Raw genomic sequence first — 12,832 nt, 5'->3', positions numbered from 1 at the left:
GTTGCTAAGGAAATTATACACTGCTCAAAAAAATAAAGGGAACACTTAAACAACACAATGTAACTCCAAGTCAATCACACTTCTGTGAAATCAAACTGTCCACTTAGGTAGCAACACTGATTGACAATTTCACATGCTGTTGTGCAAATGGAATAGACAACAGGTGGAAAGCATAGGCGGTTAGCAAGACATCCCCAATAAAGGAGTGGTTCTGCAGGTGGTGACCACAGATCACTTCTCAGTTCCTATGCTTTCTGGCTGATGGTTTGGTCACCTTTGAATGCTGTCAGTGCTTTCACTCTAGTGGTAGCAGGAGACGGAGTCTACAACCCACACAAGTGACTCAGGTAGTGCAGCTCATCCAGGATAGCACATCAATGTGAGCTGTGGCAAGAAGGTTTGCTGTGTCTGTCAGCGTAGTGTCCAGAGCATGGAGGCTCTACCAGGAGACAGGCCAGTACATCAGGAGATGTGGAGGAGGCCATAGGAGGGCAACAACCCAGCATCAGGACCACTACCTCCGCTTTGTACAAGGAGGGACAGGAGGAGTACTGCCAGAGCCCTGCAAAATGACCTCCAGCGGGCCATAAATGTGCACGTGGCTGCTCAAATGGTCAGAAACAGACTCCATGAGGGTGGTATGAGGACCCGACGTCCACAGGTGGGGGTTGTGCTTACAGCCCAACACCGTGCAGGATGTTTGGCATTTGCCAGAGAACACCAAGATTGGCAAATTCGCCACTGGCATCCTGTGCTCTTCACAGATGAAAGCAGGTTCACACTGAGCACATGTGACAGACATGACAAGGTCTGGAGACGCCATGGAAAATGTTCTGCTGCCTGCAACATCCTCCAGCATGACCAGTTTGGCAGTGGGTCAGTAATGGTGTGGGGCGGCATTTCTTTAGGGGGCTGCACAGCCCTCCATGTGCTCGCCAGAGGTAGCCTGACTGCCATTAGGTACTGAGATGAGATCCTCAGACCCCTTGTGAAACCATATGCTGGTGCGGTTGGCCCTGGGTTCCTCCTAATGCACGACAATGCTAGACCTCATGTGGCTGGAGTATGTCAGCAGTTCCTGCAAGATGAAGGCATGATGCTATGGACTGGCCCCCCCATTCCCCAGACCTGAATCCAATTGAGCACATCTGGGACATCATGTCTCACTCCATCCACCAATGCCACGTTGCACCACAGACTGTCCAGGAGTTGGGGGAAGCTTTAATCCAGGTGTGGGAGATCCCTCAGGAGACCACCCGCCACCTCCTCAGGAGCATACTCAGGCATTGTAGGGAGGTCATACAGGCACGTGGAGGCCACACACACTACTGAGCCTCATTTTGACTTGTTTTAAGGACATTACATCAAAGTTGGATCAGTCTGTAGTGTTTTTTTCCACTTTAATTTTGAGTGTAACTCCAAATCCAGAGCTCCATGGGTTGCTAAATTTGATTTCCATTGATAATTTTTGTGTGATTTTGTTGTCAGCACATTCAACTATGTAATGAACAAAGTATTTATTAATATTATTTCATTCAGATCTAGGATGTCTTATTTTTGTGTTCCCTTTATTTTTTGAGCAGTGTATTTTTCTGTCTATGCCATCCCTAGGAGTCAAACTTGGCTTGCAGAATATTTTATTTAATAATGTAGTGATCAATTTTTTGGACTTTTCCAGCTAAAACAATTAATGTTGTAAGTTGCCTGAAATCACTGTCTGAGTTAGAAAGCTATATAAATTGTGTTTCATTCATTCATACATACACATACATACATACAAAATCTCAGATTAGTTTTAAATTTCCTTGGCTAAATCACTTTGTCTCAGCTGTCTATTCAGTTTCACTGAAGCATGCTGATTCATTTTTACCGTACGGTTTGAAGAACAAAGTCATGCTTAATCTGTTTACTTATAGGCTGAACTAGATGATGATGAACCTTTCTGGCAGGAAAGGAGCCCACATTTAGTATCCATTCCAAATCCTATTTATGGAGCAGATAGCTCAATCTATGAGCCATTTGAGGTAAGACAACTGAAACATTAGTGCTGAATATTTTTAGATACCAACCCATAATGCAGTTGTTATCTACATTGCAACCAAAGCTAGGGATAGGCAAATTGTTCCCATACATGGCATACTCTGTGCATAAAATGACTGCTTTTGAATGATTCCTTTGTGGAGCCAAATCCATGGGCTTCACCTTCAACATACTGAGTGGGCGTTGCCTATTTTAGGTGGAATCTTGTGCAGACGGGAAACAATGTATTTGAACACGCCATTCCGCTTTAGTTCCTCCGATTGTAACCAGAACATATAAAATGTGTTGTCTTTTGAATGCACCTATGAAGTCCAATATAACTGGAGGAACTGGTCATATTCCGTTATTGGTTTTAGCTGTCTGAATACCAATATGAAGTCAGATGGTTTATTTATTAAATTTATGTGCCACCTATCTCAATGTTACAGATTAACTGACCATTTTTGTATCTTTGTTTCAGGAGTCTCTCCACAGAGAAGATTTTGTCGATACTGAAGACATTCTTGGACAATAATATTTTTTTATAATACAAACCAGGATACAAAAATTCCAAAGCTATACCTCAATTCTATTCCTTTTAAAGTTTATGGGAAAGAATTATGATTGAAAGAGCTATTGGCATTTACAATCATAAACAATTTCCATTTTTTTGTTTAGAATTCGTTCCCTCATGTTGTATTGCCTCTTTTTAGAGATCTTCAGGAATAAATTCTGAGTGTAACTGTAATATGAATGGGAAAAACTTGAAGATGTATGTAGCATGCACAGAATCCTTTGGATCCTGTCCATGAAACTTCAATCATCTACTTAGGAATGAGTCATGAATGTGTCTGGCAAATGGATACTGCGAGAACCCTGAATGGGCCAATGAAACTTCAGTTCAGATTTAATGAATGGATAAATTTACTTTGCAACTGCACTCCTGGGCTTACCGGTAAACTGTACACAGCACATAAGTGTAAGCATTCTGAATTTTAATGCACTGTAAAGCAATTCTTAACATTTTTTACTACTAGGTAAGCATGATTACATCAACATGCTATCAGTAAAGATGCCAATTATCTCTCTCTGCCTTATAATTAGTATTGTTTCTTTCTCTCTTTCAATGAAGAAAAACCAAAATATATTAATTGTAGGACTATTCCATAATGAAACAATGCATTATTTTTGTAAAAAATAAATGGTGTTATGCCTAAGAACCAAACCCATCAAAATCTCATCTTTCAACACAAATATTGTCATTCCATGTATTTGAACATTCCATTTAGACCAAGAATTGGAAATTATTCTTACACACACAATTCTGGAAAAGATAAACACAACAGTTTATTTTGTGGACAGACTCAGAAATGAGAATTAACCCAATTGTACCCAATTTTGGAAAAATATCAAATTATTGTCCATGTTTTAAATAATATTAAATATGTATTTAATACATATGAAATAATATTTCTAAACTATCTAGCTTTTGCTGATCAGCCTACCTTTAAAAGGAACAGACATTGTCTCATCGTCTTTATCGAACATAGTTTAGGAAATTAATTGGTATTTTAATGATTTTACATTTAGAAGATAAACCAATTAGGCCTCATCGGTATTGAAAAATGGCAGCTATTTTTCAGAGAAATGCCCAGCTCAAGCTACAATACTGCACCATTGTGGTATCCCTACTTTCATCTACGCTGATGCCTATTTCATGATGCAGCTTCTACTTTTTGCTCTCAATGTCCTTTTAGAGGCAAAATTAATCAATGAAATATTTCTCATGGATTGGCAAAGCTAAAACACTGTCTTAGAGAGAGAAGGAAGGGACAGATATCTCCAGATAAAAGTTCCAGAAATGCAACCCTAGTTGAAGGCAACATCCATGATTTTTCCTAATATAACAATTCTCTATAGAACAGACACTTGCAGAGTATCATCATATACATTCCTATTTTCCATACATAACTATGGCAAGTTAGCTTGTGCGCGCAGTGGGTCTTTCCCCTGAAATGGCAGTACAAAGTGCAAAAGTCCTAACTTGGGTAGGGGGTTCATTTTCCCCAAGTCTTCAAGTTGGTTTGAGGGGTAGATAGAAAAGAAATATCAAATAGCCAACAGCATTCTTAGCAATCGGTCATGATCCATATGCTATAAAATGCTGCAATCCTAATCATCAGAGTGTTGTTGCTTTTTAAATTGGGTAGGAGGCAACTTATTTGATAATGCTTCAAAAGTTTGACAAGCAAGGCACTTTTTGAAAAACTTAAAAAAATATGTGAAGGAGTACAATATACAACATCTGATTTCCAATTTGTAATTGTCTTGCATCTATCATCCAGGAGATGACCCAATGTGATCCTAACATGAAATCACAAATTACAAACGTAGTAACTACTCAAAGATTTCTTTGGTTCAGTATCTTGTTGGAATATTCAAGCGTTCTTCCGTTCCTTGAAAGCCAATGCCTCGAAAACCATCTCTAGTAAGAATCTGAATAGTTCTAAGTAGCCTTGGTCAATCATTATGTCATTTATAGATATAACTTGAATTATAGCAGCATTATAGACCCTAACAGGTAAAACCTAACACACAACAGTTTGACCTTAATATAAACAGTTTCCTAAGTTCAGCTTCAAATAAGAGCTTCCAATTCAAGGACATTCCATTGTTAATATGTATTTCTTATATCTAACTCTGATACACAATGGTCCTGACTGGCAATAGTTCATGATCAAATGCAGAAATAATAGAGCCCCACAACATTTACATCTGATGTAAGACATACAGTAAGTCTTCTGTGGGTTAAAAAAAAAAGAGCATCTCTGAACTAAGTGTAAAAGATCATGGTAAGTCCGCACAAATTCTGAAACACAAAACAATTTAGTTTTGATGACTATTATTTTTATACTAGATAAGCTTCTGACTTGTTTTCTGATTATTGTTTTAGGTCTTGCTGATTTGTGGGCTGTTAGTGATAGAACAGAGGAAAAATCCTTTCCACGATAGTTGGGTAATGGCTCTAGCAATCATGATTTTAATCTTTTATTATTTTATTAATCTTTTATTATTCTAGTCATGCATACAACATCTGGAGGACAGGTTAATCTGTGCATCTTATCTGTGCTTAGATGTCTAAAAATTCTTATAAATTCTGTAGGTAAATTAGCATTTTATGAAATAGGTTATTCAACGAAAGATAATTTATTCAGCTGCTGTTATGAAAAATGCTTTTTTGTATTTTAAATAGGGGTATTTTAATATATAAATATACATCATCTGATAAATTCAGCATCAAGTGATGGCTTGAATTTGTAAATGAGCCATTACACGCTTAGTATCACATTAACTGATGTTATCAAATAGTGAATCTGAGTGAAGTCACTTCACACATGAATGATTGAGTGTGGTTTAATGGCATATCTGGTTTATACGGACCTGTACTATACACCATTCTTTAGAAATACACCAGTTATAACTTCAAATTTGTGAACTGATTGATGAACGGAGTAGGAACTATTTAAATTTCTATTATTTCATATATTGTATAGGTGATGTAGCAAGGATTTGTGTGGAAGTTAAATTTTGAATATGTTGTTCTAAAGAAGAAATAGATTTATAATCTCTTTGCCAGAATCACTACAATCCAACCAACACGTAGAACCCTTCTGAGCACATAAAGACACCTGTGACTAAATTACAAATGCCAAATTTAAAACGTATTCTTAGAGCTTAATCAAATATGGTTAATATATTTTACTACCAGGATTTCAGATGTAAAATTTATGCCACCTTTCCTTTCATTTATCTCAGGTACCTTTCTATTAGGAAGTGCTCAGAACAGCAGTGATCATATAGTAGCAGCAGTCCCCTAAAAGGAAGCTAAGATTCTACTATGCATGTCATAATCCCTTTTATCGAATGTGCACCATTTCTTCTAAGAATGGAGTCTTCATGCAACCTGTGCAGAGCTGATCCATCCAAAGAGGAGCTTCATGCTGAAGAGGCGTTCGGCGAGGATAAAATGTAAAATTCACATCATAGTTCAGTAGGCAACTGATGGATGCCATGTAAATATCAGAAAAACGAATCAGTCTTCGAGAAAAGTAGGTTGGGTTGTGGAAGGTTCGAAAAATGCTACCAAACTGGGGGTTAAACAGGTTCTTTGCAAGTGACCTGAAAGGAAAAAAGTTGATATAAGAGAATTAGATAGAGAACCTGGGAGAGGAAGAGAAAAGAATATAGAAAATGTACTAATGAGCCACCTTATCCTGCTACCTCCAGAAGACAGAAGACACCTTATCCAGCTACCCCCATTATGTGTATCATAAATGTTGATCTCTAGTTTTGGTTGGACAATGTCCTAGTTCCATCCCAACTGTCATTTTTTTCCCTTTCTGACTATCTTAGAAAATGGTTTGTTTCTTCTTTTAGAGCACAAGGAACGAAAAAGATGGGACAATAGTCAGGAAGGTTTTAAACATGAAACATAAAGGGATTCAAAAATTTTGAGAGAAAACATGATTCCAGAAAAAGCAAACAAACAAAAGTCAGCCATGAGGGAAAGTAAAATCAAAGAAATAAAAAAACAAATCTTCATCAAGGCCAAAAATGAGAAATCTAGCAGTTCCAAACCTGGCCAATTCCTTATCTTTCCACAACGTAAAAATATTTTACAGGGCACCAATTAAGAAGTTGCAACAGTATGTTACTTAAAACAGAACATTATGTTTGCAATTTGTAAAGCGTACGTTTTAAATCATTCCTGGAATATTTCACCAAGAAAAGAACACATCATCATCAAGATAGCTCACCTAATCTCCTGTCGCTCTTTCATCCACTCTAAAAGCACTTGCTTTGATTCTGCATCTTGATACATCTAAAATTAAAAGAAGAAAATTAAAGCAAAAGACCAATGACCGAACAGTGCTGTTTCTAAAGATTCTAAAGTTTTCTACGAGGTGAAAAATATTTCATTATTGCAAATTCCAATATTTGCAAAAAAGATTTCAGAACAGAACACAATCAAGAAAGCCTATACAAGAATGGTGCTTAATCTAGTTGGAACTACGCAGTGGTGCCCACACACTACTTATTCTAGCCCAGTCGTTTTTACCTGCATTCTCTCCAGAAGTCCTGTAAGAGCTTGCTGCCAGGTCAAAGAGTGCATATATTGTTCTGTATTGATGATTCGTATTTCTGTTTCCAATTCTGGAACTATGGCACCTGTCCTCCAACCATGACGTAGCATAAGGTCCTTAAACAGAAGGGGAGAAAGGCAGTGAAGTGACTTACTGACTTTGGATCAGTGGTGGGATTCAACTTTTTTTACTACCAGTTCTGTGGGTGTGGCTTGGTGGGCATGGCAAAGGGAAGGATACTGTAAAATCACCAGTTGGAGGTTGTATTTGCCGGTTCTCCCAACTACTCAAAATTTCTCCTCTTAGGATATAACGAATTTTCTTTTTTCTTTGATATTATTTTATAAAACTTTATTAAGATAGATTTGGTATGATATTATGATTTGTAGTAAAATAAATTAAGTAAATTATAGTTATCTCATTAAAGTATGAATTAACAAAATTATAGTTAAATGATTTCTCAGTAATGATACTAGGTTATACACTTGTTGATTGATAATATGAGTTATTATGTAATATAACTATAATGGCGCTTAGGAAACGGATGCACAAAAAAAAGTGGTAAACCAACCGATACACTGTTTGTAAATCTATGAAAGAGGATGATGTTTTTATGTTTTATGTTGTATGTTTTATGTGGTTTTGTTTGTTGTTAAAATCAATAAAACTTAAAAAAAAAATTTCTCCTATCGGTTCTCCAGAACTGGTCAGAACCTGCTGAAGACCACCTCTGCTTAGGATCCTGCGAGTCAGCCTTACAGAAAAAGCCTTCAACAGTTCCCTTACATATAGCTTCCCTTGCAGAATAAGGCACATCAAGATCACAAAGGGAGGGAGAAAATACCCATTTTTCATCCATTTTACAAAAATGGCCCTGCCTGCTTATTTGGGACATTTCTTTCTTATCCAGTGCAATCGGAAAGATTTGTATTTATATAAATCTTTATTTATTTATGTATAAATCTATACATCTTATAAATCTATGGGTTTTGCCTAAGTTGCCAGTCTCGTTAAGTATGATAACCATATGGCAGTTTTGGACTTTGAACTTGGAATGACCCTCCAAGACAGGAATGCATTGGCCCTGATACTAAAAATAATAATAATTCCAAAACAATTAATCTGTTCCTCAAGAATTGCAAAAATGAGATGCCTCCCCCCTTTTCATTTAATCCTTTCTTTCCATGAGATTTTCATAAAGAGAAAAACCCCTAATAATGTAGAATGTTTAAAAACCACTATTCCTTGCGAATGTCTTTAAGAATTTGAGTACTTAACAGTTAAAAAAAAAAAAAAAGCTGAAGGGTGGTTTTAGCTTAATGGTATTAACAGAATGCCTGATGTTGCTGTACTATTTATAAAACAGCATCAAAGGAAAATTAATTAACCAGGCACAATAATGACATGCATTTGCAGAAAGGGTGCCTGTAGTCAAACAGATCTTGTCTACCTTAATATTTCAAGTGGTTGAAATCCCAAGGCCTGGTTTTTTTTTCCTTGTGTGATTAGAAAAAAATATCCAAATGAAATATCAAGGTGGTTTCCACCTTGTACAATGCATGTACAAAATTATGACAACAAGCACTCTAATAAAGAAGCCAATGTTATCATTGAAATAAAAATTAAATAAAGCAGGACTCTGAAGAGATCTCATAATAGTGGCATGTCCCGAGATAGCTATGTGTCCAGAGAGCTGTGTTGACACAAACAGCAACCTGAAGTGTCAAGCAGCAGACTGGAGCCCTTCAGATCTACGTGTGTGATCATGGTTCTGTATGATCATGGTTCTGTTCTTGCGAGGTGCAAGCTCACAAAAGATCAAGACTCACTGAATCCAGTGGAACTTATTTCTGATTGAACAAGCCCAGCTATGGGCGGCACATAACAAGTGACTCCTGCAACACAGATCCATACTCTCCTCAGTTTAAAAAGATACTGTATCTTCAAAACTTTTGAAACTTTAGTTTTAAAATTCATGGTGAACTGCTGGTACGTATGGCTTCTTCCTCTTTTCTTTTTTAGATGAAGCATCCTTCATTTTCATGCCGCCACCCTACCTCCCCAAACGAAATATAACAATCAAAGTATGCTGCAGCATTGCTGTCATAAGAGATGAGAGCTGGGCTTCACAATAACATATTTCTACAGTCTGCGCTGAAATGTCTATAAATCAACATTCCATTTACATATGAGGATGAATCCTAGTAGAAAATTAATTGGGGCAGAAATGTTTGCCTTCTCAGATAAAATAGATAGATAGATAGATAGATAGATAGATAGATAGATAGATAGATAGATAGATAGATAGATATAGACAGATGATAAATAGAGATAGAGAGATATAGATAGTAGATAGATTGATAGGTGATAGATATGATAAATAGATGATAGATAGATAGATAGATAGATAGATAGATAGATAGATAGATAGAGATAGACAGATGAGAAAGATAGATAGATAGATAGATAGATAGATAGATGAATGACAAGATAGATGGATAAATAGCACAATTTTGATTTTAAAATAAGAAAGTTGTTACAAACAAATTAAGGAAAAAAAGATTATTTTTAAAAAAGATGTTACATATGTACTTAGGATGGAAAAGGTATTTGAAAGAATACAATCAAGAGAAATAAATCTTTAACTCTATTTTGCTTTTTTAAACTTGGTTAAAAAGGAACTGTATAATATAATTTAATGGGTATGGATACTGCAACATCACAAGCTGTAAGATCTGGATGTTTTCCCTTCTGTATCTTGATAAACAACACTGATTAATTCAATGAGCACAAAACAAACCCTTTGTGTCTGTGTTGCAGACACCGAACATTAAGTGACACTGACGTCAGCTGATGGAAAAAAAAAAGTTTTGGAGCACTTACTGCAAGGTCACTGTACAAATGGTCACCAAAATAAAGGACCTTGGACCCACGCCAGCCTGTTAGCCGCAGAAAATCAAACAGATTGCCCTGAAATGTAGAAAAAAAGAAAGTGAGAATAAACCAAATATCCAGTCCCTTTACAGCAAAGGCAAACATTGCATGCTTGGCTTGAAAAGGTCAAGAAAATACATCTCTTAGCACATTGATTTTTCTACAGAGCAAAGGAAAAAATATTTCTTCATCATGAGCTGATTATTTTAAAATGGCTACGGATAGAGGCTTGAGGAGTTCTCACGGGAACTTGAATCAAAATAGAGAAAATGGGAATTCCTTAAAACCAAGTTTATAATTTGTACAAATGATTGTCTTACTGTATTTTTTTTCTTACACATACACACAAACACACACTGGTAGATGTCTAAAAGAATTTATTGCAGCTATAATGGGAAAACTTTAAATTCACCCCCACTCACAATAATATAAATTAAGCCACTTGTTTCAGTAAACAAACTGAACAACTGTGATAGTTCGTTAGCTACTGAATTTGTGCTGAAATATTGTTTTAAAGTTGATATACTGAATATAGGTCCTCCTATAATATTTCATACTTCAAAGCAAGGGTTCTCAAAGCAAGATGTAATTTTGGTGGGGTAAGGATTGCTGCAGACCCCTTATTTTGTGGTTCAACCTTTCTGTGAACTTTTGCTGGACCTGATGATTCTTGACAAATGTATCTTTTCTTTTATGTACACTGAAAGCATTTGCACCAAGACAAATTCCTTGTGTGTCCAACCACACTTGGCCAATAAAGAATTCTATTCTATTCTATTCTATTCTATTCTATTCTATTCTATTCTATTCTATTCTATTCTATTCCATTCCATTCTATTCCAACACTGACCTGTCAACAAACATTCAAAAGTACAATATAGTCTCCCTCTACCCAGGTATTAAAAATGGGAAATCCAGTCAAGCTGCCTCTTTTATTATTAGACAAAACACATTCAACATAGGCCTAAAATTATCGTGGTCATTCTTGAAGCTCTCTGTCTCTGTTTAAAATCTCTGTCTCTAATCAAAAGATATTTTTGTGCTTGATACAAAACAGAGAACCATTATGCCAATTTCACCGGGAATGTTAACCAGATGTAACTATCATTTACCCACTGTCCCAGTGATCTGAAAATGCTAATTTGTTGACTTCCACATCACAGTTCCTTATACAGGAACAAAAATAAAGATACAGGCCAAAATAATTTCCAAACTGAAAATCTACTGCTCATGTATAAGATCACATATGGTATGAATCCTTAAAGTAGTTTTTAGTTTCCCAGCCTCATTCCCAGAGGGTTCCCATTTGCAAATACGTCATTTCTTCATCTTTTTCCAAGATTCCCATGGATGGAAGGTCTTCTTCCAGCCATGGAAGGCTTCTGATTCAATGAGATTCCCCTAACAGAAGGCAAGCTTTGTTAATTAACCCTCTCTGAATCCCATGCTGTGCAAACCTGACTTCAGGATTGATGACGCTCTACAACAGTCAAAGAAATGTCTATAATGGAAATTTGGGTAGAGCTCCCATTTCCCCTGTTACTGGAAAATTTGGGGCATGTCTCTATCAATGTGAGTGACTCTTGTTGGCTAAATAAAAGTAAAATTCAAACCCCTGTTCAATTAGCATGAAATCACTATGCCCCAAATTTCAGCATTTTATTGCTTCAGCTATAAAATGTTTCCAGGGTTTGGTTTAAATTAGTGCTCTAGTTCAAAATAAGACCTGAAGTTCTGTAAGTATATTACTAACACATTTTCATTATCATCTTCCAAGTCACAACAATCTTCTCATCCCTTCTCAGGATTATACTAATCCCTGGGGGAAAGAAAATAGGAAGCAGGCTGTTAAGTCTACAAAGAAAACATTAAAAAACAATTTCCTGAATGGAGCCTGAATAATCTTAAAATAAAGGGTGTGGACCTGAATAAGAAGAAAAGTTAATTGTCCAGCACAGACTCTATACATTATTTAACTTTTGTACTTTCATTATCTCAGATGTTCAATTTTAACATCAGGAGATGCTAACAATTTAAAAACACACACACACACATGGAATAGAATAGAACATTAAGTTATTAGAAAGGAAAGTAACAAAGATTATTTTTCCTGGTCATCTTTATATTTGAAGTTAACATCAGAAAGTCAGCTGTATAAAATACCCCATGAAATAAAGACAAATCATTAAGTAATTTTACCTGTTTATAAATTTTCCCCTTTTCCAGTTTGTTTATTTTGTCCCACTGAAGAGAACCTTCTTCATCCATTTTTCTGAAAGGTCTTCAAAAAAGTAAAACATTAAAGTTATAGGCTTTATTACAAAAAAAAAAAAAGCTTTTAAACTGCAAATAAAAATAATTTCAAGTACATTACTTTAGCTACTAAATACACAAATAAATTATTTATGAATACATCAATAAAAAATAATACATGGATGAAATAAAATGGAAAGGCTTGTGTCAGGTAGTCCTCAACTTACAACAGTTCATTTAGTAACCGTTCAAAGTTACAATGGCATTGAAAAATGTGACTTATGACTGTTTTTCACACTTATGACCCTTGCAAGCATTCCCCATGGTCACATGATCAAAATTCAGATACTTGGCAAGTGGTTCATATTTATAACAGCTGCAGTGTCTTGCAGGTCATGTGATCAGCTTTTGCGACCTTCTGACAAGGAAAGAGAATTGGGAATCCAGATTTACTTAACAACCGTGTTACTAACTTAACCAAT

General features: G+C 36.0%; 2 protein-coding genes across 3 annotated transcripts in view; one reads left to right on the top strand and one right to left on the bottom strand.

The window, feature by feature from the left end:
- The window catches only part of STAB1 (stabilin 1), a 147,660-nt gene extending 144,541 nt beyond the window's left edge, over nt 1-3,119 (top strand). For both annotated transcript variants that reach the window (XM_087923982.1, XM_087923983.1), the window contains exons 68-69: nt 1,917-2,024; nt 2,501-3,119. In XM_087923982.1, the coding sequence (XP_087780108.1) occupies nt 1,917-2,024; nt 2,501-2,554 (162 nt within the window). In that variant the 3' untranslated portion in view covers nt 2,555-3,119. The remainder of the gene's footprint in view (nt 1-1,916; nt 2,025-2,500) is intronic.
- A 222-nt stretch (nt 3,120-3,341) lies between these two features.
- NT5DC2 (5'-nucleotidase domain containing 2) overlaps nt 3,342-12,832 on the bottom strand; it is a 29,553-nt gene continuing 20,062 nt past the window's right edge. The window contains exons 10-14 of the mRNA XM_026724961.2: nt 12,297-12,378; nt 10,047-10,133; nt 7,139-7,279; nt 6,837-6,901; nt 3,342-6,198 (exon numbers count right to left, since the gene is read on the bottom strand). Coding sequence (XP_026580746.1) covers nt 5,937-6,198; nt 6,837-6,901; nt 7,139-7,279; nt 10,047-10,133; nt 12,297-12,378 — 637 coding nt within the window. The 3' untranslated portion in view covers nt 3,342-5,936. The remainder of the gene's footprint in view (nt 6,199-6,836; nt 6,902-7,138; nt 7,280-10,046; nt 10,134-12,296; nt 12,379-12,832) is intronic.

This window comes from Pseudonaja textilis, chromosome 2 (assembly GCF_049901715.1).
Source record: "Pseudonaja textilis isolate UNSWEBS1 chromosome 2, rPseTex1.2, whole genome shotgun sequence".
NCBI classification, from domain to species: Eukaryota; Metazoa; Chordata; class Lepidosauria; order Squamata; family Elapidae; genus Pseudonaja; species Pseudonaja textilis.
Note: the sequence above shows the minus strand (reverse complement) of the source record. Positions and strands in the feature narration are given on the sequence as shown.